General features: G+C 30.2%; 2 protein-coding genes and 1 long non-coding RNA gene across 3 annotated transcripts; 2 read left to right on the top strand and 1 right to left on the bottom strand.

Annotated features, from left to right (window-relative positions):
* The first annotated feature begins 944 nt into the window (after window positions 1–944).
* LOC145072899 (uncharacterized) lies at window positions 945–4,609 on the top strand. The gene is made up of 4 exons (XM_079019393.1): window positions 945–1,412; window positions 2,131–2,580; window positions 2,691–3,012; window positions 4,059–4,609. Exons 1-4 carry the CDS (start codon window positions 1,002–1,004, stop codon window positions 4,196–4,198), a joined length of 1,323 nt encoding a protein of 440 aa, XP_078875519.1. The 5' UTR covers window positions 945–1,001; the 3' UTR covers window positions 4,199–4,609.
* A 3,078-nt stretch (window positions 4,610–7,687) lies between these two features.
* On the top strand, window positions 7,688–11,234 carry LOC145072948 (EH domain-containing protein 1-like). Its single transcript, XM_079019463.1, has 15 exons — window positions 7,688–7,978; window positions 8,066–8,145; window positions 8,449–8,517; window positions 8,613–8,670; window positions 8,778–8,833; window positions 8,934–9,035; window positions 9,157–9,270; window positions 9,392–9,494; window positions 9,567–9,616; window positions 9,775–9,903; window positions 9,999–10,250; window positions 10,324–10,403; window positions 10,487–10,613; window positions 10,710–10,853; window positions 10,924–11,234. The coding sequence occupies exons 1-15, from the start codon at window positions 7,894–7,896 to the stop codon at window positions 11,107–11,109; spliced, it is 1,635 nt and encodes a 544-aa protein (XP_078875589.1). The 5' UTR covers window positions 7,688–7,893; the 3' UTR covers window positions 11,110–11,234.
* A 223-nt stretch (window positions 11,235–11,457) lies between these two features.
* Window positions 11,458–25,457, bottom strand: LOC145072949 (uncharacterized). Its single transcript, XR_013691201.1, has 3 exons — window positions 18,820–25,457; window positions 15,107–15,679; window positions 11,458–11,876 (listed from the first exon to the last, which is right to left on the bottom strand). It is a non-coding gene; the product is annotated as an uncharacterized LOC145072949 (long non-coding RNA).
* Window positions 25,458–26,525: the final 1,068 nt, after the last annotated feature.

Raw genomic sequence — 26,525 nt, 5'->3', positions numbered from 1 at the left:
ATTTAAATAAATAAACAAAAGGTATTAATAAACTTCAATTTGAGAATTTTAAAATTAGAAGGTAATTCATTAGTGAACTTAATATCAATTTATTATTATATTTATTTTTATTGTAATTATTATATTAAAATATTATATAAAATTTAATAAAATAAGACATGTGGAAAAAAAATAGTTCAAAATAACAAAAAAAATGACATTTACCAAATTGAATGATAATGTGACATGTGACAAAAAAAACCCTTCATTTATTAGGGTAAGATGTATATAATAAAATCATTAAGGTATTTAACAATTTTAAATCGATTGCTATTTTATAAAGGAAAATTAAATGATTTTAATATTTTTTCAATATTATTATAAATCTAATCTCAAATTGTCGATGTTTTTTTGATTTATGCCCATATTGAAATAAAAAACTAAAGAAAAATAGTAATTTGTCATATGAAACATTTAAAATTCTATGAAATAAAATTAGAGATACCGATGTTTTGACCTGTCGCTAAAAGCGGATAAATACAAATAATGATAATCAAGTGTCATTTTGTTATTCTTTCTAAAAAGCCGTCATTTAATTTATTTTTGCTAATTAAGTGGTAAAAAGCTCTTTAATTTTAAAAAAAGAATCATTAAAAAGAATATGATCCATCTTAATTGTAGAATATAATCTATTTTTTATAAAGAATAAAATAACTTGGGCCATAATACCATATTATTCTAAAAAAATAATTTGATAAATATCTGGTGATTTATATTAATTTTCATGTTTTAGTGATTAGATTAAATTTATAATAAAGTTCGCTGCCATATAAAACTTTATTTTCAAGTTTCAGGGGGGCTAAATGCAATTAAAAAATTATTGAAGCATAAACTGAGAGCATTTAAAATCAAGGGTTATCTCGTTAAAATGTTTCCCGTCACCTGTATAAAATTATAGATATCAATTCAATCATCCACAGTCCCACGCGACTGTCTCCGACATCTTCGTTTCTTCGATCACGATGGCCATGGATGACGGAAGGGTAGCTCTTCTCGCAGCAAAAAGGAGAGGATTCACTCGCAGCGCCTCGCACGCTTCCGATGAACTCCAGAGTTTCCGATCATGGCTCCGGTGGATGTGTGTCGATCAGTCTAATGGTTGGACTGCTTCGCTCTCGTGGTTCGTCTTCATCATCTTCACCTTCGTCGTCCCTAGCTTTTCTCATTTCTACCTCGCTTGCAGCGATTGTGATAATCGGCATGCTAGGCCCTATGATAGCCTTGTTCAATTGTCTCTGAGTGGTATCGCTACGCTGTCATTTATTTCGCTCTCGCAATTCGTGAGGATCTATGGACTTCGTAGGTTTCTGTTCTTTGATAAGCTTTGTGATGAAAGCGAGATCGTTCGAAGGGGGTATACAGAACATCTCCATGTAAGCACTCTGTTTCTCATTGGTTTTATGTCGTTTTGTTCGATTAAGTTTTGGATCTCTGGTTATGACTTGATTTGAATGTATATCTACATTAACTTGAATTAATCTATGAAATGCGAATGAAAATGATTAGTGATGAGTTATTGATTGTTGTTTTATTATTTTTCTTCTTCAGCGTCATCGCGTTTTAGGATCATTCTGGTGCGATTAGTTAAATTTTGAATATCTGGTTAGGGCTTGATTAGAACAGATTTCAGCTTTTACCTGAATTACGGAATGAATTAAACGAAAAGGATGATCGGCGCTCAGAAATTCATCGCCATTTTATTATTTTCAAGTTCATTGTCATGCCATAAGTTTTATGATTCATTGATTTCATTCCACTGCACAAATCATACTAGTCTCCTAGTGGATTATGATTTATGAAGATCTTAATCCTTGGTTATTGGGAGCTTCCTGTTACATTTGTTGATTCTTCCATGATTGATTAAATTTGGATCTTTGGCTATGACTTGATTCAAATCAACTTCTGCTTTAAAGTGAAACGGTGAATGAATGAAACAATTGGTATTAAGAAACCTCTTGCCATTTTGTCATTCCTATTCACAATCATCACAAATTAGGATCATTCTACTGCCATTCATTTCATTTTGATTTACATATAGCTATGAAGATCAAATCCTATATTTAACAAGCATCCCTTACATCTAAAATGCAGAGATCTCTCAAAATCCTCTCCATCTTCGTTGTCCCATGTTTTGCAGCCGAGAGTGCATACAAGATCTGGTGGTATACTTCAGGTGCAACAGCCATTCCCTTTTTAGGGAATGTTATAGTGAGCGACTCAGTAGCATGCATCATGGAACTCTGCTCATGGCTCTACAGAACAGTGGTGTTTTTCCTAGTCTGTGTTCTCTTTCGCCTCATCTGTTGCCTTCAAATCCTTCGTCTACAAGATTTTGCACAAGTCTTTCAAGTTGATTCAGATGTCGAATCTGTATTACGAGAACATTTAAGGATCAGAAGGCACTTGAAAATCATAAGCCATCGTTATCGTGCTTTCATAACATTTGCCCTCATCATCGTCACAGTCAGCCAGTTCGCTGCACTTCTTGATACCACCCGCAAGAAGGCTGACCTCAGCATTTTCAAATCCGGTGAACTTGGGGTAATAATAATAATCTTTTTTTTTTTCTTTTTTTTTTTTTTTTTTTAAATCTGAATGCTTGATGTTTAAGTCATGTCTTTTTATGGTTTTTGCTTGTTATATTATTGTAGTTGGTGTCTGTAAGCTTGCTTGCGGGGTTAATGATATTGCTAAGGAGTGCAGCAAGGATCACACACAAGGCACAAGGGGTGACGTGTCTAGCTGCAAAGTGGCACGTGTGTGCAACAATTGACATCTTTGAGTCACCGGAGGCGGATACAGAAACCCCAACTGCGGGTGGTGTTTTTGGGAACAATGGTAATGGGCTCCCTTTTGAACCACCGTCGTCTGACTTTGATGATGTTGGTAGTGAAGAAGATGAGTTGGACAACACAAAAATCATACCTGCGTATGCTTATAGCACAATCTCTTTCCAAAAAAGGCAAGCCTTAGGTACGCTTCTAAATGCCTCTCTATAATCATGTCACATCATCGATATATAAAACTTTATGTTTTTATAAAACTACCCTCACAGGTTTATAAAATGAGTTCCACCTACTTATTAATCTATAGTTTTTTATATGGGTTAATGTTATCTGTTTGTTTTTATTTATTTATAAAACATCCTTGTTTTTAAAAAGGGACGATAAATATTAATGGTATTTTGTATAAAAACTGCTTATCTTCTCATAATACTTTTTTTTTTTTTTTAATAATGGTTTTTATGGAAAATAAATATTATTATTATTATCCCTTTTTGTATTTAACCGTTATAAAAAAGTATTTTTATTTCGGATCAAGATTAGTGTTTATAAGAAAATGAAAATAAAATCTTATAATAAAAGATATTCAGAAAAAGGATCATTTTATGATCATAGAACATTTAAAAAGTTAGAAAGTTACACAAGCTTTTTGAACCAATTTTGCAACTGTTGGTTGTGAGATTTAAAAAATTTGGAATTTTTTCCACCACAAAAAAACCTATAAGAAATTTTCTAGTTCGAAATTGTTCTTGAAACTTCAAAATACAGAATATTATGAAAATTAAATTTTTAAGTTTTGTGTGAAGTTGGTGGTCATTTTTGTGATTAGGCAAAAGAAAATGGTCAATTGTCAAATCAAAAAGATTTTTTTTTGAATATCCCTCTTTTTAAAGCTAATAATAAGAATAGATATTTTTGATAAAACATATTCAATATTGGTTTATTTTGTTTTGCATAGACGAGATCTTCTTAATGGTGTATATTATTAAAAATAATATTAATATTATTTTGTTATGTATTACAAGAAATTAAAAAAAGAGAGTGGTGTTAGTATAAAGTATAATATTTATGACTTGAAAATGATAAATGATGGGGACTCTTTGGATGATACTTCAATTCTTATCAATAAGGAGATGGCAACATTAATTAAACCATTGATAAGTTGAAAGTTTGTGAATGGGTAAAATCAAGAGATTTATTTATTAATATATAAATTTTTTTGGCATATATATGCAGTGACGTATTTTGAGAACAACACAGCAGGGATAACCGTTTTTGGGTTTATGCTGGATAGGAGTTCGCTACATACCATAGCCATGATAGAAATGTCCCTCGTCTTGTGGTTGCTTGGAAAAACCATTAATGAAATTTCTTGAAAACCATATCTCATATATCCGCCACAAAACAAAAAAAATAACAAATGCATGCTTTCGGAAAACTTGTTATCTTCTAGTTTTGCCAAACAGACTGAACCAGTCTGGTTCAGCCTCAGTTTCATCATGTGCACCAAACGCTACTTGAATGTGTAGAAAGGGGTGGAGAAACTCCAAAAAAGGGAAGGTGTATGGAGAGCCATTTATATGCTTTGTTAATTATTTGTCTTTCTTTCATTCTTTTGTTATTTATTTCATTGCTGCGTTTGGTCACAGAGTAAACTAGTATGTAACATAAATGCAGTTGGTGATATACATGTCATATCCAATTGCTCAGCTCTATGTGTGGTTTTGTTGAAATCGGACTAAATATATCATGATATATTTATTAAGAAGAGATTAATGTTGTTTTTATGATTTGCTTGTATATGATCTCAATGGGTTTTATGGAGTTACGAGGTTTAAATGATTATTCCAATGGAACCCATCATTAGAATGGAATGAAAGGATTTCTAAATTAAGTTATGTCTCAAATGTGTTTTATTCAATAAAATGATTCATGAAAATGAAACTATTAAGTGTTTGGAAAATATGGAAATGGAAGAAACAACAATTAAGCTTACAATCACCATACAACTGGATCTAGGCATCTTGATACCATTATTGAGATTTGAATCATGTAAGGAGGAATGAAATTATGTTAATGCAGGTTGGAATTAGAACGTATTACGTGTTTAAAAATAATGTAAGAGAATCATGGATGATCACTTATCTATAAGAAAGCAAGCTAGAGATAACCATAGTCATTGAAGACTTAGTCTTAATGTGAATTGAGTAATGTCTTGGTTAGTTCACTCTTGAACTCATGAAACCATTAAGTTAAGTAATGGTTAAAACTTGAATGAAATGTGATCTAATAATTATAAAATAAGTTCTTAAAACTTAATACATCCCTTAGAGTCTTTTGGAAAAGTTATAGGGGGTTTCGGGTGCATCGAGACAATGTAGGATGCTTAAGTTAGATCTTAAGGACGATTTTGTCTCACTAGGCAACACACATGCCCTGTGTCCGCCAAGGCAAAATCTACAAGGTGAGTAAATTTGAGTACATGTCCATATCAAATATTTTGATGAAAATTTTGGTATTATTTATGCAATATAAATATATTGTTTGCTATATGGCCTCTGTGACATGCTTTTGCATTGAATGAAAATCTTATTTTGGAAATGTTTTGCTTAAAATGCAAATATTAGTTTATCTCTTGTTTGGGCATCTTACCTGTGTATATCATGTTTGGATGAGTTTGTACACTTTGAATGATTAATTTCCTAAAGCGTGAAGGTTATAATACCCTGGAGCAACCTACCTTGTGGTCATGAAGGAAGAAATTCTTGGCATTTTAAGCATAACGCTTATGGATGGAATTTGTGTTGGAATAGTGTCTAAGGCTGCAACTATATTAGGCAAGTATTTGACCCGGTTGTGCATGGTCCTTTTAGGTTGCCTTCACCATAGCAACTTGATAGGATGATTTATTAAGAGAGAATAAATATTATTAATATATTATGAGAATAATATAAAGAATAATAATATTGTTATTTGATTAATATAAGTCATAGAATTAATTGAAATTAATTTGGTAACTTAAAGAGATTAATTAAATAAGAGGGTATAAAGTGTCAATAGTTTGATAGTTAAACTTTAGACTGTAAATCCATATTGATAGGGATTAGACGGATTCTAGAAGCCAGGGATAGATTCAAATCGTCCAAGGTTATCTAAGGAATGGATTTGGATAGCTTTAAGAGAAGATTATCCAATTAGGGTTTAAGTTGTAACCCTTAAGGAGTCTACAAGTATAAATAGACCCTATGGCAAAGGGAAATCGGCACTTGATCTAAAGTAGAGAAGCCCTGGCCGATTTCCTCCCCTCTCCTCTCTCCCAAATCATCCTCCTTGCTATTTGGTGTTTGTAAGCCATTAGAGGAGTGACAATTGTGACTCTAGAAGCTCCAAGACAACAAGATCAACAAGGGATTCAAAGGTATGATTCTAGATCTGTTTTAACATTGTTCTTATACCTAAATAGTTATTAGAAGTCTTGGATTCAAAGCATGTTTAATTAGAAAGCCTAGATCCAAGCATTAGGGTTTTGCATGCGCACATAGGAAAGTTCTTATGGCTAAAACCCATCAATTTGCAACTCAATTCCATGAGAAACATGTTGATTGTTACATGTTTTTCCTAAATATTATGTTTAGGATTTGTTCCTTAGTCGTGACCTTTGTGGTGTTGACTTCACATATTAAGTCAACGGTAACAGGTTGAAGCAAATAACTTCTACTAGGAAATAACCTTATACCACTTGGATCCCTAGTATATAAGAGACCTTATTTGAGAGTATAGGACTTGGGTTGAGAATTAGATGCATGTGCATGTGCATTGTTTTTATTATACAATTCCTTTTAACACTTAAATATATATTATGTTGAGAAATGACATGGAATGATCTTGAGACTTTTGAGAAATGTTTTGAATTGGCTTTGATGAAGAAGAAAGTGTTGGAGGCGATTGTTTTGACTGTGACTTGGGCACCGTGGAGATATTGGAATGATGTAATCTATCATATCGTCACTTTTCTAAGAAGCACTATATTTTGACAAAATTGTTCAACTTCTTTCGAAGGTTTGTCAATATGTACAATAAAATGAAAATTGAATGAATTTTGTGGTTACAAAATTGATTCTTAATATCCCTATGTAATTTTGTTCATTTCTAGCTCCTTACTAGTTATTTCTAATAAAAATTAAAAAGTTGGTTGATAATTTTTTTTTTCACTCTAAGTAATTGGTTAATAAAACAATAAGACAACAATTTCATGTTTGTTACAAAAAAAAACATATGTGATTTTGTATGTGAATTGTGATATACATGCACCATAACACTCTATAAGTTATAAACATATCTCAAAAAAGTGAAAAGAAAACTAAAAATGATAATATTCAAAACCTTTGAGAAAACATACAAGTCAATTATTGTAACTTTGAATATAAATGAATAAGCATTCACAAACATAAGAGATCTATATTTCTTTTGTTAATTGAATCATTTGAACATAGAAACTTGTATATGATTGGTGGTTTAATAAATATATGAATTATTTCCAAACAATTTCTATATGGCAGATGAATGTTTGGTTCATTTTAAAAATCTCTCATGCGGATATCCATATGAATAAGGAACTCAATAATTAGATGCACAATTTGTCCTAAACTAAATATAACTACTTGTGGAAGTTATGCCATAGTGAGTCAATCAATTGGGAAGGTCAAACAAAACATGTTTGGTATGAATTACATGTAGGGTCGATGGTGTTTAATCGGAGAAAACCAGAAATTGGGCAATTTTTAAATAAAGTTAATTTATTTATTTAAGATACTGTTTTATATTTATATCTTTTAAATAATAATAAAAAAAATCTGTAAATTCAAGATCACTCAAAGGTTTGGCGCCTCGCACGACAAGCAAGGGGCAAAAGGGCAAACAAAATATCTCGACTGCAGTTTTCAACTTAGCAACGTCGGCGAGATCTGGAAATTTGGGGATTTTGGTAGATTCTCAAGTGCTGTATTTAAAAACCCTGATCTGGAGTCTATTAGAGAATCTGTAATCTGTGTATTCATAACTTTTGATTAAAATGGAGATTGATTCAGCATCGATTAGTCGGTGCTCTGCAGAACACCAGAAGATCTACAAAGACTGGTTCAGTGTCGCCGATTCAGGTTTCATTTCTCGTTCTCTATCTTCTTCGTTTCGTTTAACTGTTTTTTATGCTTTTTGATCTTAATTTGTACTATTTTTAATTCCAGATGGCGATGGACGCCTCACTGGTGGTGATGCCACGAATTTCTTTGTCATGTCCAATTTATCTCGACCAGATCTCAAGCAGGTTTTGATCTTCATCTCTATTAACTTTTTTTTTTCGTTCAATGGAACTGTGGATTATTATAAACCCTAGGTTCTACATAAACCCCTCTTTAATCCGAGCTTGAAAAGAACAGTGGGATGAATTCATTTAGCTATCTCGCCATGTCTAAGGGTTTTACGTCCTCAAGTTTTGATCATTAATTTGATTGCTAAGTGTGCTCATAAGGGCACCGATATTAGCTTGTAGTTCTCTTTCTGCTGTTCTATCTTTGAATCTCGATTTGTTCTAACTATTTCTCTTCGCCTGTTCATACTACTTCTTAAGGTATGGGCAATTGCAGATTCTAGACGACAAGGCTTTCTTGGTTTCAAAGAGTTTATTACTGCAATGCAGGTAGTTTTTTTAGCTTTGTCTTCTTTAATTCTCTTCTATCCACCATTTTTGTATACATGACTGATGACCCTTTTCGGTGTGTGTGGTGATTGAAGTTGATTTCTATGGCACAAGCAGGACACACATTAAGTGGCGACCTCTTAAATTCTGATGGTAAGCTGTGTAACCACATCTTCTTTTCTTTACACTTTTAACATGTAAATATGTAATACTTTAACCTTTGATTACCTTTCTTGTGTTCATGTCATCTTACAATGCAGTTGATTATGAAAATTTGAAACCACCTGTGATGGATGGTCTGGATGTCTTACTAGCTGTATGTATACCTTTCTCTCACCTCAGCTGTATGCATACCACTATGAGCCTAAAAACTAAATATTTTTCTTGAAAATTAACTTGTTTGTTAATGTATGCAGAAGAAAAAGCGTCCAAAAAGTGATCCTGAAACGAATGGTAATCCTGAGGTGCAGACGTCTTCATCATCTAGTTGGTTTACTTCTTCAAAATCTGCAAAGAAAGTATGCTTTTCTGTTCTTCTTCTCATTTTATTTACTTTCTACTTCTTAAACAAACAAGTCACCATTAAAGTATATGTTTTAAATATTATGTTTTCATCTCATCTTATTTATGCATTATCAGGTTCCTTTAACTGCTGTTACATCAATCATCGATGGCTTGAAGAAGCTGTACATTCAGAAGCTGAAACCTTTAGAAGTCACATATCAATTTAATGATTTTGTTTCTCCTTTATTGGTAATTAATACCAACCCATAATCCCATATATTATAAACCATCATGTGAACTATCAACCTTTTCCATATTTCCTTTTTATATAGTTTTTTCAGAAACTTACCATGTTCATATGTTTTTGTAGACAAACAGTGATTTTGATGCCAAACCAATGGTGATGCTTTTAGGTCAATACTCAACAGGGAAAACAACCTTCATCAAGCATTTGCTTAGAAGTAGCTATCCAGGTAAGTCTCCCCCCCCCCCCCCCCCCCCCCCCCCTTTGTTATATGACTTAAGTTTGACCATCTTTCGAACAGGAGCTCATATTGGACCTGAGCCTACTACAGATAGATTTGTTGTTGTTATGGTATGCTTTATATCTTCATTTTACTTTTTTTGATATGATTCTTAATTGCAGTTTGATATGGGTGTCTAGAAATCTTGAAAAATATATTGCTATTTTATAACCTTAATGCCATACTTTATACACCATTTATTAAAAATATCATTTTTCTTTTTCCACAGAATGGACCAGATGAAAGAAGTATTCCAGGAAACACTGTTGCTGTTCAAGCAGACATGCCATACAGTGGTTTAACCAATTTTGGAACTGCTTTTTTGTCAAAATTCGAGTGTTCTCAAATGCCACATCCCGTTAGTTTTCAATTTCATCTCAGAAAAAAAAATTATTTTTATTTATTTAGCTTTTAAGCTTTTTGACATGTGTTATGTATTTTGTGAATAAAAAGCTTCTGGAGCATATTACATTTGTGGACACTCCTGGAGTTTTATCAGGTGAAAAGCAACGCACACAGAGAAGCTATGACTTTACAGGTGTCACGTCGTGGTTCGCTTCAAAGTGTGATCTAATCTTGCTTCTGTTTGATCCTCATAAACTTGATATCAGTGATGAATTCAAACGTGTCATTTCATCTCTTAGAGGAAATGATGATAAGATACGTGTAGTTTTGAATAAAGCCGATCAAGTCGATACCCAACAAGTATGAAATCATTTAAAAAAAAATCTAAATATTATACTTGTTCATGTTTAATTTATTTATTAATTTATTGTAGCTTATGAGGGTGTATGGAGCTCTTATGTGGTCCCTTGGTAAAGTTCTTAATACTCCAGAGGTTATGCGTGTATACATTGGGTAATCTTTCTACATATAAAAGCACGCTGAGTGTAAAATGACCGTTTTACCCTTTTGTGTGATTGATCTTTTTTTTTTGTTAGTTCCTTCAATGACAAACCTATAAATCGAGTGACTGCTGGCCCGATTGGAACAGAACTATTTGAGAAAGAGCAAGATGATCTTTTAGCCGACTTAAAAGACATTCCTAAGAAGGCTTGTGATCGTAGGGTGAGTTTATTTATTATTTTTTATAAATAGATTTTGGAACGCAAGAGAATTTTTTATTCTATATATTTTCCATTTTTTGATGTTGTTTACGTACAGATCAATGAGTTTGTGAAACGTGCTCGAGCTGCAAAGATTCATGCGTTCATTATTAGCCATCTTAAAAAAGAAATGCCTGCCATGATGGGGAAGGCTAAAACTCAACAAAAACTCATCGATAACCTTGAAGACGTTTTTGCAAAGGTTCTTTCTTCTGTGACTGTGACTGTGACTGTGTACTGTGTACTGTATATTGATGGGGTTTTGTGAACAGGTACAAAGGGAGCATCATTTACCGGCGGGAGATTTCCCATATGTAGAAAGTTTCAGGGAGAGATTGAGTGGGTACAATTTGGACAAATTTGAGAAATTGAAGCCTAAAATGATCCAGACTGTTGATGATATGTTGGGATATGATATTCCCGACCTTTTGAAGAATTTTAGGAATCCCTATGATTAAGATTTGTGAATGTTTTATAAATTATGTAACGTAGTGTGTGATTTCTACTTGTTTATGTATTAATGGATAGAATTGAGTTTTGTTTTGTGATTAATGAGTAAAATGATTGGTGATATCAACAAAAAGGGTTTGTAAAAGAATATACGGGTTGAAATAATTGAAATATATTTTATGGAAAGGCAGAAATTATATTAGATGACTAGAAAGAGCTAGACAAAATTAAATGGAAAAACTAGCAAACCCAATTGAGATTACAATTGATGTGTCTGTTACTAATCCACAAGAAACAATATCATCAATGATAGTTAAATTAATGATATATTGATCTAAGAGGTTAAACTCGGTGGATGGAAAACCAACAAATTATTGTTCTTGTTTCGTATTTCAGATACACGAGTATCACAATGCAAATTTAATGATTTACAAATAGTAAGAATTTTTTAGAGCATCAACCGACTTTTAATAGAAGAACCTAACAATGAGATAGAACAAGCTAACAACACTAATCATGCCAATCCAAGCTAGCAATCTTTGCTTTAATAAAGAGGTTCACTGAATCTCATCGTCATCTCTATGGGACTCTTCAAGTTCTTGAATCCCAAATTGTTTCTAGTTTCGAAACGAGCAACACATTACCGCTTGAGCAAAAGCTCTATTATTTATTTATTTATTTTTGTGAGTCCAAAGGGATATCAAAAGAGAAATTGTTGAAACAAACTCAAATGGGAAAAATCAACACCAAAACGTGTAGCATAGATTTTGAGAAGCTGCAAAAGAACGAATATAACAATTAGACAATGTAAATACCAGATGAATGAGTTTCAGATGAGTTCCAAATCTGAAAAAAGAAAAATTAAATGCATAGTGGGGGTGGACAAGCACAAAACTATTGTTTCAATCATGATACAATTATTATTACCTATCAAAAAATGTAATAGTTATAAGATATCGTTTTATGCCCACTATATAATAGTAAGTGTCAAATCTGTAATAATTGTGTAGTGTGCATGACATGATGAATAATTGCATCAACTACATGTTTTATGGGGGTTTTTGGGAGTGTTTTTTGAACTCTAAAAGTGTTTTTAGATAAAGTGCTTATTGGCTTATAGTGGTGGTAAAATGAGTTTTTTAAAAAGTGTTTGGATTAGCTTTTACGGTGAAAAAACCAATAAATCGATAAGTTAAAAAGTGTTTGGCTTAAAAAATGTTTTTTGAAGTTATTTTGGTTAAAAAGCCATAAACAATTTCCAAAAAACAAATTTTACATGCTTATTAAAAAATATTTTTTTGAAGCTAATTAAAAAACTATTCTAAAAAGTGTTTTTGAGTTTTCCAAACAATTTTTTTGATTTATTAGCTTTTTAAAAAGCCAATAAACCAATAAGTTGTTTTGAAAAGCAATCCCAAACACCCCCTTATATGTAATAATATAAAATTAGGTATATGTCTAGTATAAGTATTTGACTATATAAAATTTTACATGTAAAATTTGTTTGTTGGAAATTGTTTAATAAGCATGTAAAATTTGTTTTTTTGGAAATTGTTTATGGCTTTTTAACCAAAATAACTTCAAAAAACATTTTTTAAGCCAAACACTTTTTAACTTATACTAGACATATAAAAAATATTTTTTTTGAAGCTAATTAAAAAACTATTCTAAAAAGTGTTTTTGAGTTTTCCAAACAATTTTTTTGATTTATTAGCTTTTCAAAAAGTCAATAAACCAATAAGTTGTTTTGAAAAGCAATCCCAAACACCCCCTTATATGTAATAATACAATAGTTAGTCCATTGTTTGTCATTTGTAAAATACTGCCTATATAAGGATCATTGATCATATAAAATAAAACAAAACGAAAATTTGTTAAATGAATTTACTCTTTTATTTGTCTATTGAAGTTTTTAACTTTTGAATATCAGAACATATATCCTAAAAATATCATCCAATAACTCGACAAGCAGATGAATATCATACAACTCAAAGATCACATCATTAGTAGGGGTGATACAAAAAATTTAAGAATATATGTTATGGTATTTAGAAGTTAAAAACTTTAACAAACAAATAAGAGTAAAAAAAGAAAGGACGGGGTACGGTAATACTATTACTTAAATTTTTATCTTTTAGACTTAATCCTAGTTGTATATTAATATCAAATTTTATTTTTCCTTCAATTAAATTTCCTTTTCCTTTAACAATAATATTTTCTTGATTATTAATTATACGATCATCTCTAATTTCTAATTCTATTGGTGTGTCTAAATCGCTAAAAGTACTTTTTAAAATTATTTGAATAGTTGATATATGAATATAAGCGATTTTTGTTCTATCTGTTTCTTTAATATTAGATAATCTATTTCTAATTTGTTGTTTATTTAATATAGGTATAATAATATTTCCTTGAGTTGATTCCATAGGTATTGGTTCTTCTCCTATAATTTTTCCATAATTCCACGTTGAAAGGATAAATGTCTTCAATAATGGCTTTTTACGTCATTGCTTACGTCATTCCTCCCGTCTCCGAAAAAGCAGATATTTTTTAATTCGTGTGTTAGTCTTCCATGAATAGTGTTGCTTCTTATCTGGGTTGCTTTATGATGGCTTCCGTTCACTTGTTAGTGTGTCTGCTATACGGTTGTTGGGACTTTTGATATACTTGAGGTATGGGTGAAATTGATGTAATTGTAATTGCCAACGGATTAAACGTCCACGACAATAATCTTCTTGTAATTTATATCGCCAAAAGCCAAGTAGATATTTGGAATCTGTGCGTAGCTCGAATCTGGTTTGGAGTAGGTCGACTTTCCATTTTTTCAATGTTTTGAGACATGCTAGTGTTTCTAGTTCATGTGTGCTGTAATTTTGCTCCGTTTGGGAAAATGTTCCCGATATATACTTGAGTGTCGGTAGGATAATTATTAAGTGTCGGTTGTATTATTTGTGATGTAACATAAAGTGTGTAACCCTCAATAGTCTAGAAGGCTATAATGTAAATATGTATGTCGTATTGCAATCAAACGATTGCAACAATAATTGTAACCGACTCTCTTGAGCCTATAAATAGGGCCTTTGCCCATATGAAATAAACACGTTAAGTTTGAGTGTTTAAGACTTGAGTTGATCTCAATTGTCTTCTCTGTTGAAATAGTTGTTCTATTTCTGAATAGCAGAGCCCTATCCAAATTATCCACATAATCATCCAATCATTCAACATAATCCATCATCAATATAATCCACCGCATCATTCATGTATAATCTTCTCTCAATGAGTTATATCTAAAATTATGTTTTTCAGATACTGTAAAATTTGATTTTCTTATAGCATCTTTATTAATATTATTTTTATTAATTAGAACATCAAAAGTGTATCCCGATTCATTTTCTTCGTTATTAATAATGATTGGTGTATTTTCTATTTCTTGAGACATATTTAATAAATTATTCTTGTTATTTTATTTTCAAGATTTTTTATTTGTTAATATTTAAACTTCAAAAACTTATGATTATAATTTTTAGAAACAAAATGATAATTTATTTATTTATTATATTTTTTTCAAAGTTACGATTTATAAATTCTAATAAGATGTTGATGGTGGGGTTTTTTAATACTATTATATTTATGATGCAGTCAGAGAATTAAAAACTTTTTTGACATATGAAATGTGTTTCTAACTTCTTGGTACATAGTCATAATTGTAAAAAAACTTCTACGGACATATGTTTAAATTGTAGGTGGATAATAATATTTGATTTTAATAATGAGTTTATAACTTATAACGATGAATGTTTGTAACGATGAATATTTATAAGAATATATATGGTGATGCATGACGAACATATATTCATATGAATGAAAGATTTAATATTCAAAATAATAGTAAGAATGTTACTTAGCTCTGATACCAAATTTAAAATAACATGATGATGGATTAATTGCTCTGATACCAAATTTAATAACATGACGGAATTAAGAAAGATTAGGATAAGATTATACCTGAATGATGCAGTGGATTATATTGACGATGAATTATGTTGAATAATTGGATGATTATGTGGATAATTTGGATAGAACTCTGCTATTCAGAAATATAACAACTATTTCAACAGAGAAGACAATTGAGATCAACTCAAGTCTTAAACACTCAAACTTAACTTGTTTATTTCATATGGGCAAATGCCCTATTTATAGGCTCAAGAGAGCTGGTTACAATTATTGTTGCAATCGTTTGATTGCAATACGACATACATATTTACATTATAGGCCCCTAGACTATTGAGGGTTACACACTTTATGTTACATCACAAATAATACAACAGACACTTAATAATTATCCTACCGACAAATACAAATAATTCTACCAACACTTTACATAATTAAAAATATAATAATCCCTTCCACATTGAAAAGACAGGTGTCTTCAATAATGGCTTTTTACGTCATTGCTTACGTTATTAGGTGTCTTCAATAATGGCATTTTACGTCATTGCTTACGGTATTCCTCCTGTTAATCTTCAATAATGGCTTTTTATGTCATTGCTTGCGTCATTCCTCCCGCCTCCGAAAAAGCTGATATTTTTTAATTCTTGTGTTAGTCTTCCATGAATAGTGTTGCTTCTTATCTGGGTTGCTTTATGATGGCTTCCATTCACTTGTTAGTGTGTCGGCTATATGGTTGTTGGCACTTTTGATATACTTGAGGTATGGGTGAAATTGACGTAATTGTAATTGCCAAACTTAAAGTGTGTAACCCTCAATAGTCTAGGGGGTTACAATGTAAATATGTATGTTGTATTGCAATCAGACGATTGCAACAATAATTGTAACCGACTCTCTTGAGCCTATAAATAGGGCCTTTGCCCATATGAAATAAACAAGTTAAGTTTGAGTGTTTAAGACTTGAGTTGATCTCAACTTTCTTCTCTGTTGAAATAGTTTTTCTATTTTTGAATAGCAGAGTTCTATCCAAATTATCCACATAACCATCTAATTATTCAACATAATCCATCATCAATATAATCCACCGCATCATTCAGGTATAATCTTCTCTTAATCTTTATTAATTCCGTCATGTCTTTAAATTTGGTATGAGAGTAACTAATCCGTCATCATGTTATTTTAAATTTGGTATCAGAGCTAAGTAACGTTCTTACTATTATTTTGAATATTAAATCTTTCGTTCATATGAATATATGTTCATCATGCATCATCATATATATTCTTATAAATATTCATCGTTACAAACATTCATCGTTATAAGTTATTATCATAAACTCATTATTAAAATCAAATACTACTATCCACCTACAATTTAAACATATGTCGGGAGAAGGTTTTTTACAATTATGACTATGTACCAAGAAGTTAGAAACACATTTCTATGTCAAAGAGGTTTTTAATTCTCTAACTGCATCATAAATATAATAATATTAAAAAACCCCACCATCAACATCTTATTAGAATTTATAAATCGTAACTTTGAAAGAGAAAATAAATTATCATTTTGTTTCTAAAAATTAGAATCATGAGTTTTTCAAGTTTAAATATTAACAAATAAAAAATCTTGAAGATAAAATAACAAGAATAATTTATTAAATATGTCTCAAGAAATAGAAAATACACCAATCATTATTAATAACGAAGAAAATGAAGTGGGATACACTTTTGATGCTCAAGAGGGCTGGTTACAATTATTGTTGCAATCGTTTGATTGCAATACGACATACATATTTACATTATAGCCCCCTAGACTATTGAGGGTTACACGCTTTATGTTACATCACAAATAATACAACGGACACTTAATAATTATGCTACCGACACTTCTATTTAATTACGTAAAAATAACAATCCCTTCCACGTTGAAAGGACACGTGTCTTAAATAAAGGATTGTTACTTTTACGTAATTAAATAGAAGTGTCGGTAGGATAATTATTAAGTGTCGGTTGTATTATTTGAGATGTAACATAAAGTGTGTAACCGTCAATAGTCTCGGGAATTATAATGTAAATATGTATGTCGTATTGCAATCGAACGATTGCAACCGGCTCTCTTGAGCCTATGAATAGGGCCTTTGCCCATATGAAATAAACAAGTTAAGTTTGAGTGTTTAAGACTTGAGTTGATCTCAATTGTCTTCTCTGTTGAAATAGTTGTTCTATTTCTAAATAGCAGAGCCCTATTCAAATTATCCACATAATCATCCAATCATTCTACATAATCCATCATCTATATAATCCACCGCATCATTCATGTATAATCTTCTCTCAATGAGTTATAACTAAAATTATGTTTTTCAGATAGTGTAAAATTTGATTTTCTTATAGCATCTTTATTAATATTATTTTTATTAATTAGAGCATCAAAGGTGTATCCCGATTCATTTTCTTCGTTATTAATAATGATTGGTGTATTTTCTATTTCTTGAGACATATTTAATAAATTATTCTTGTTATTTTATTTTCAAGATTTTTTATTTGTTAATATTTAAACTTGAAAAACTTATGATTATAATTTTTAGAAACAAAATGATAATTTATTTAGTTATTATAATTTTTTTCAAAGTTACGATTTATAAATTCTAATAGGATATTGATGGTGGGGTTTTTTAATACTATTATATTTATGATGCAGTCAGAGAATTAAAATCTTTTTTGACATATGAAATGTGTTACTAACTTCTTGGTACATAGTCATAGTTGTAAAAAAAACTTCTACGGACATATGTTTAAATTGTAGGTGGATAATAATATTTGATTTTAATAATGAGTTTATAACTTATAACGATGAATGTTTGTAACGATGAATATTTATAAGAATATATATGATGATGCATGATGAACATATATTCATATGAATGAAAGATTTAATATTCAAAATAATAGTAAGAACGTTACTTAGCTCTGATACCAAATTCAAAATAACATGATGACGGATTAATTGCTCTGATACCAAATTTAACAACATGACGGTATTAAGAAAGATTAAGATAAGATTATACCTTAAAATCTAGGGTTTGAAATTTAAGTTGTCTAAATTAAAACTTTTAATCACAAATATAAATTTCAAAACTTGAGGGCAAGTTTTAAACATTTAAAACATGGAGGATTAAATAACAAATAATTCCAATTAACAATTAATATCCTAATTATCTATATTTGATTTTATTCAAGATTTCTTTGAAGGATAATTACCAAAATAATTAAAATAATTAATTAATTATCATATAAGGAAATTAAATATTTTATTAGATGATAAATACCTTTAACTAGATCAAGATAATAGTCATATATATATCAAAAAATCGGATTTAGATTGATCAATTATGATTAAGATAAGTTTCCATAAGATAATTATGAAAAAATCCTGAATCTGGCTATTCCTGACGCCTGGACTCGCCGAGTGCACAAAGGGACTCGCCGAGTCAGGCCTACTCGCCGAGTCCACTTTGGAACTCGCCGAGTCCATGACTCAGAAACCAAAAAATCGAATTTTGCAGGTTTGTTTCAGTTAATCAAGCAACAATTTAAAGAAAACCAAGCTAGGCTCTGATACCACTGATGGGTTTTAGCCATAAGGACTTTCCTATGTGCGCATGCAAAACCCTATTGCTTGGATCTAGGCTTTCTAATTAAACATGCTTTGAATCCAAGACTTCTAATGCCTAATTAGGTTAAATAACAACATTGAAACAGATGTAGAACCATACCTTTGAGTTCCTTGTTGATCATGTGGTCTTGGAGCTTCTAGAGTCACAAATGTCACTCCTCTAATGGCTTACAAACACCAATAGCAAGAAAGATGATTTAGGAGAGATGAGAGGGGAGGAAATCGGCCAGGGTTCTCTTACTTTAGGTGAGGTGCCGGTTTCCTTATGCCATAGGGTCTATTTATACTTGTAGACTCCTTAAGGGTTACAACCTAAACCCTAATTGGATAATCTTCTCTTAAGGCTATCCAAATCCTTTCCTTAGATAAGCCTTGGACGAATTTAGCTATCCATTAGCTTCTAGAATTCGTCCCATCTCTATCTATAAGGATTTACAGTCTAAAGCTTAACTATCAAACAATTGACAGTTTATACCCCTTTATTTAATTAATCTCTTTAAGTCACCAAATTAATTCCAATTAATTCTATGACTTATATTAATAAAATAACAATATATTATTCTTTATATTATTCTCATAATATATTAATAATATTTACTCTCTCATAATAAATCATCCTATCAAGTTGCTATGGTGAAGGCAACCCAAAAGGACCATGCACAACCGGGTCAAATATTTGCCTAATATAGTTGCAGCCTTAGACACTATTCCAATATATTCATCGTTACAATAATTCATCGTTATAAGTTGTTATCATAAACTCATTATTAAAATCAAATACTACTATCCACCTACAATTTAAACATATGTCGGTAGAAGAGTTTTTACAATTATGACTATGTACCAAGAAGTTAGAAACACATTTCATATGTCAAAGAGGTTTTTAATTCTCTAACTGCATCATAAATATAATAGTATTAGAAAACCCCACCATCAACATCTTATTAGAATTGATAAATCGTAACTTTGAAAGAAAAAATAAATTATCATTTTGTTTCTAAAAATTATAATCATGAGTTTTTCAAGTTTAAATATTAACAAATAAAAAATCTTGAAGATAAAATAACAAGAATAATTTATTAAATATGTCTCAGGAAAAAGAAAATACACCAATCATTATTATTAACGAAGAAAATGAAGTGGGATACACTTTTGATGCTCAAGAGAGCCGGTTACAATTATTGTTGCAATCGTTTGATTGCAATACGACATATATATTTACATTATAGCCCCTAGACTATTGAGGGTTACACACTTGATGTTACATCACAAATAATACAACCGACACTTAATAATTATCCTACCGATACTTCTATTTAATTACGTAAAAATAACAATCCCTTCCACGTTGAAAGGACACGTGTCTTAAATAAAGGATTGTTATTTTTACGTAATTAAATAGAAGTGTCGGTAGGATAATTATTAAGTGTCGGTTGTATTATTTGTGATGTAACATAAAGTGTGTAACCCTCAATAGTTTAGGGGGCTATAATGTAAATATGTACGTCGTAGTGCAATCAAACGATTGCAACAATAATTGTAACCGACTCTCTTGATCCTATGAATAGGGTCTTTGCCCATATGAAATAAACAAGTTAAGTTTGAGTGTTTAAGACTTGAGTTGATCACAATTGTCTTCTCTGTTGAAATAGTTGTTTTATTTCTGAATAGCAGATCCTTATCCAAATTATCCACATAATCATCAAATCATTCAACATAATCCATCATCAATATAATCCAACACATCATTCATGTATAATCTTCTCTCAATGAGTTATATCTAAAATTATGTTTTTCAGATAGTGTAAAATTTGATTTTCTTATAGCATCTTTATTAATATTATTTTTATTAATTAGAGCATCAAAAGAGTATCCCGATTCGTTTTCTTCGTTATTAATAATGATTGGTGTATTTTCTATTTCTTGAGACATATTAAATAAATTATTCTTGTTATTTTATTTTCATGATTTTTTATTTGTTAATATTTAAACTTGAAAAACTTATGATTATAATTTTTAGAAACAAAATGATAATTTATTTTTTTATTATATTTTTTTTTTCAAAGTTACGATTTATAAATTCTAATAGGATGTTGATGGTGGGGTTTTTTAATACTATTATATTTATGATGCAGTCAGAGAATTAAAAACTTTTTTGACATATGAAATGTGTTTCTAACTTCTTGGTACATAATCATAATTGTAAAAAAACTTCTACCGACATATGTTTAAATTGTAGGTGGATAATAATATTTGATTTTAATAATGAGTTTATAACTTATAACGATGAATGTTTGTAACGATGAATATTTATAAGAATATATATGATGATGCATGATGAACATATATCATATGAATGAAAGATTTAATATTCAAAATAGTAGTAAGAACGTTACTTAGCTCTGATACCAAATTCAAAATAACATGGTGACGGATTAATGGCTCTGATACCAAATTTAACAACATGACGGAATTAAGAAAGATTAAGATAAGATTATACCTGAATGATGTGGTGGATTATATTGATGATGGATTATGTTGAATAATTGGATGATTATGTGGATAATTTGGATAGAACTCTGCTATTCAGAAATAGAACAACTATTTCAACAGAGAAGACAATTGAGATCAACTCAAGTCTTAAACACTCAAACTTAACTTGTTTATTTCATATGGGCAAATGCCCTATTTATAGGCTCAAGAGAGCCGGTTACAATTATTGTTGCAATCGTTTGATTGCAATACGACATACATATTTACATTATAGCCCCCTAGACTATTGAGGGTTACACACTTTATGTTACATCACAAATAATACAACATACACTTAATAATTATCCTACCGACAAATACAAATAATTCTACCAACACTTTACATAATTAAAAATATAATAATCCCTTCCACATTGAAAAGACAGGTGTCTTCAATAATGGCTTTTTATGTCATTGCTTACATCATTAGGTGTCTTCAATAATGGCTTTTTACATCATTGCTTACATTATTCCTCTCGTTAATCTTCAATAATGGCTTTTTATGTCATTGCTTGCGTCATTCCTCCCGCCTCCGAAAAAGCTGATATTTTTTAATTCTTGTGTTAGTCTTCCATGAATAGTGTTGCTTCTTATCTAGCTTGCTTTATGATGGCTTCCATTCACTTGTTACCGTGTCTGCTATATGGTTGTTGGCACTTTTGATATACTTGAGGTATGGGTGAAATCGATGTAATTGTACTTGCCAAACTTAAAGTGTGTAACCCTCAATAGTCTAGGGGGTTACAATGTAAATATGTATGTTGTATTGCAATCAGACGATTGCAACAATAATTGTAACCGACTCTCTTGAGCCTATAAACAGGGCCTTTGCCCATATGAAATAAACAAGTTAAGTTTGAGTGTTTAAGACTTGAGTTGATCTCAACTTTCTTCTCTGTTGAAATAGTTTTTCTATTTTCAAATAGTAGAGTTCTATCCAAATTATCCACATAACCATCTAATTATTCAACATAATCCATCATCAATATAATCCACCGCATCATTCAGGTATAATCTTCTCTTAATCTTTATTAATTCCGTCATGTCTTTAAATTTGGTATGAGAGCAAGTAATCCGTCATCATGTTATTTTAAAGTTGGTATCAGAGCAAAGTAACGTTCTTACTAATATGCTGAATATTAAATCTTTCGTTCATATGCATATATGTTCATCATGCATCATCATATATATTCTTATATATATATATATATATATATATATATATATATATATATATATATATATATATATTCATCGTTACAAACATTCATCGTTATAAGTTATTATCATAAACTCATTATTAAAATCAAATACTACTATCCACCTACAATTTAAACATATGTCGGTAGAATGTTTTTTACAATTATGATTATGTACCAAGAAGTTAGAAACACATTTCATATGTCAAAGAGGTTTTTAATTCTCTAACTGCATCATAAATATAATAGTATTAAAAAACCCACCATCAACATCTTATTAGAATTTATAAATCGTAACTTTGAAAGAAAAAATAAATTATCATTTTGTTTCTAAAAATTATAATCATGAGTTTTTCAAGTTTAAATATTAACAAATAAAAAATCTTGAAGATAAAATAACAAGAATAATTTATTAAATATGTCTCAAGAAATAGAAAATACACCAATCATTATTAATAACGAAGAAAATGAAGTGGGATACACTTTTGATGCTCAAGAGAGCCGGTTACAATTATTGTTGCAATCGTTTGATTGCAATACGACATACATATTTACATTATAGCCCCCTAGACTATTGAGGGTTACACACTTTATGTTACATCACAAATAATACAACCGACACTTAATAATTATCCTACCTACACTTCTATTTAATTACGTAAAAATAACAATCCCTTCCACGTTGAAAGGACACGTCTCTTAAATAAAGGTTTGTTATTTTTACGTAATTAAATAGAAGTGTCGGTGGGATAATTATTAAGTGTCGGTTGTATTATTTGAGATGTCACATAAAGTGTGTAACCGTCAATAGTCTCGGGAATTATAATGTAAATATGTATGTCGTATTGCAATCGAACGATTGCAACAATAATTGTAACCGACTCTCTTGAGCCTATGAATAGGGCATTTGCCCATATGAAATAAACAAGTTAAGTTTGAGTGTTTAAGACTTGAGTTGATCTCAATTGTCTTCTTTGTTGAAATAGTTATTCTATTTCTGAATAGCATAGCCCTATCCAAATTATCCACATAATCATCCAATCATTCAACATAATCCATCATCAATATAATCCAACGCACCATTCATGTATAATCTTCTCTCAATGACTTATATCTAAAATTATGTTTTTCAGATAGTGTAAAATTTAATTTTCTTATAGCATCTTTATTAATATTATTTTTATTAATTAGAGCATCAAAAGTGTATCCCGATTCATTTTCTTCGTTATTAATAATGATTGGTGTATTTTCTATTTCTTGAGACATATTTAATAAATTATTCTTGTTATTTTATTTTCAAGATTTTTTATTTGTTAATATTTAAACTTGAAAAACTTATGATTATAATTTTTAGAAACAAAATGATAATTTATTTATTTATTATATTTTTTTTTTCAAAGTTACGATTTATAAATTCTAATAAGATGTTGACGGTGGGGTTTTTTAATACTATTGTATTTATGATGCAGTCAGAGAATTAAAAACTTTTTTGACATATGAAATGTGTTTCTAACTTCTTGGTACATAGTCATAATTGTAAAAAAAACTTCTACCGACATATGTTTAAATTGTAGGTGGATAATAATATTTGATTTTAATAATGAGTTTATAACTTATAACGATGAATGTTTGTAACGATGAATATTTATAAGAATATATATGATGATGCATGATGAACATATATCATATGAATGAAAGATTTAATATTCAAAATAATAGTAAGAACGTTACTTAGCTCTGATACCAAATTCAAAATAACATGATGACGGATTAATTGCTCTGATACCAAATTTAATAACATGACGGAATTAAGAAAGATTAAGATAAGATTATACCTGAATGATGTGGTGGATTATATTGATGATGGATTATGTTGAATAATTGGATGATTATGTGGATAATTTGGATAGAACTCTGCTATTCAGAAATAGAACAACTATTTCAACAGAGAAGAAAATTGAGATCAACTCAAGTCTTAAACACTCAAATTTAACTTGTTTATTTCATATGGGCAAAGACCCTATTTATAGGCTCAAGAGAGCTGGTTACAATTATTGTTGCAATCGTTTGATTGCAATACGACAAACATATTTACATTATAGCCCCCTAGACTATTAAGGGTTACACACTTTATGTTACATTACAAATAATACAACCGATACTTAATAATTATCCTACCGACAAATACAAATAATTCTACCAACACTTTACATAATTAAAAATATAATAAGCCCTTCCACATTGAAAAGACAGGTGTCTTCAATAATGGCTTTTTACGTCATTGCTTACGTCATTAGGTGTCTTCAATAATGGATTTTTACGTCATTGCTTACGGTATTCCTCCCGTTAATCTTCAATAATGGCTTTTTATGTCATTGCTTGCGTCATTCCTCCCGCCTCAGAAAAAGCAGATATTTTTTAATTCATGGGTTAGTCTTCAATGAATTGTGTTGCTTCTTATCTAGGTTGCTTTATGATGGCTTCCATTCTCTTGTTAGTGTGTCTGCTATATGGGTTTTGGCACTTTTGATATACTTGAGGTATGGGTGAAATTGATGTAATTGTAATTGCCAAACTTAAAGTGTGTAACCCTCAATAGTCTAGGGGGCTATAATATAAATATGTATGTTGTATTGCAATCAAACGATTGCAACAATAATTGTAACCGGCTCTCTTGAGCCTATAAATAGGGCCTTTGCCCAAATGAAATAAACAAGTTAAGTTTGAGTGTTTAAGACTTGAGTTGATCTCAATTGTCTTCTCTGTTGAAATAGTTGTTCTATTTCTAAATAGCAGAGTTCTATCCAAATTATCCACATAACCATCTAATTATTCAACATAATCCATCATCAATATAATCCAGCGCATCATTTATGTATAATCTTCTCTTAATCTTTATTAATTCCGTCATGTCTTTAAATTTGGTATGAGAGCAATTAATCCGTCGTCATGTTATTTTAAATTTGGTATCACAGCTAAGTAACGTTCTTACTATTATTTTGAATATTAAGTCTTTCGTTCATATGAATATATGTTCATCATGCATCATCATATATATTCTTATAAATATTTATCGTTACAAACATTCGTCGTTATAAGTTATTATCATAAACTCATTATTAAAATTAAATACTACTATCCACCTACAATTTAAACATATGTCGGTAGAAGGTTTTTTATAATTATGACTATGTACCAAGAAGTTAGAAACATATTTGATTTGTCAAAGAGGTTTTTAATTCTCTAACTGCATCATAAATATAATAGTATTAGAAAACCCCACCATCAACATCTTATTAGAATTTATAAATCGTAACTTTTAAAGAAAAAATAAATCATCATTTTGTTTCTAAAAATTATAATCATGAGTTCTTCATGTTTAAATATTAACAAATAAAAAATCTTGAAGATAAAATAACAAGAATAATTTATTAAATATGTCTCAAGAAAAAGAAAATACACAAATCCTGATTAATAACGAAGAAAATGAAGTGGGATACACTTTTGATGCTCAAGAGAGTCGGTTACAATTATTGTTGCAATCATTTGATTGCAATACGACATACATATTTACATTATAGCCCACTAGACTATTGAGGGTTACACAGTTGATGTTACATCACAAATAATACAACCGACACTTAATAATTATCCTACCGACACTTCTATTTAATTACGTAAAAATAACAATCCCTTCCACGTTGAAAGGACACGTGTCTTAAATAAAGGATTGTTATTTTTACGTAATTCAATAGAAGTGTCGGTAGGATAATTATTAAGTGTCGGTTGTATTATTTGTGATGTAACATAAAGTGTGTAACCCTCAATAGTTTAGGGGGCTATAATGTAAATATGTATGTCGTATTGCAATCAAACGATTGCAACAATAATTGTAACCGACTCTCTTGATCCTTTGAATAGGGCCTTTGCCCATATGAAATAAACAGGTTAAGTTTGAGTGTTTAAGACTTGAGTTGATCTCAATTGTTTTCTCTGTTGAAATAGTTGTTCTATTTCTGAATAGCAGAGCCCTATCCAAATTATCCACACAATCATCCAATCATTCAACATAATC

This window comes from Lactuca serriola, chromosome 9 (genome assembly GCF_051521515.1).
Source record: "Lactuca serriola cultivar US96UC23 chromosome 9, Lser_US96UC23_V15, whole genome shotgun sequence".
Classification (NCBI taxonomy): Eukaryota; Viridiplantae; Streptophyta; class Magnoliopsida; order Asterales; family Asteraceae; genus Lactuca; species Lactuca serriola.
Note: the sequence above shows the minus strand (reverse complement) of the source record. Positions and strands in the feature narration are given on the sequence as shown.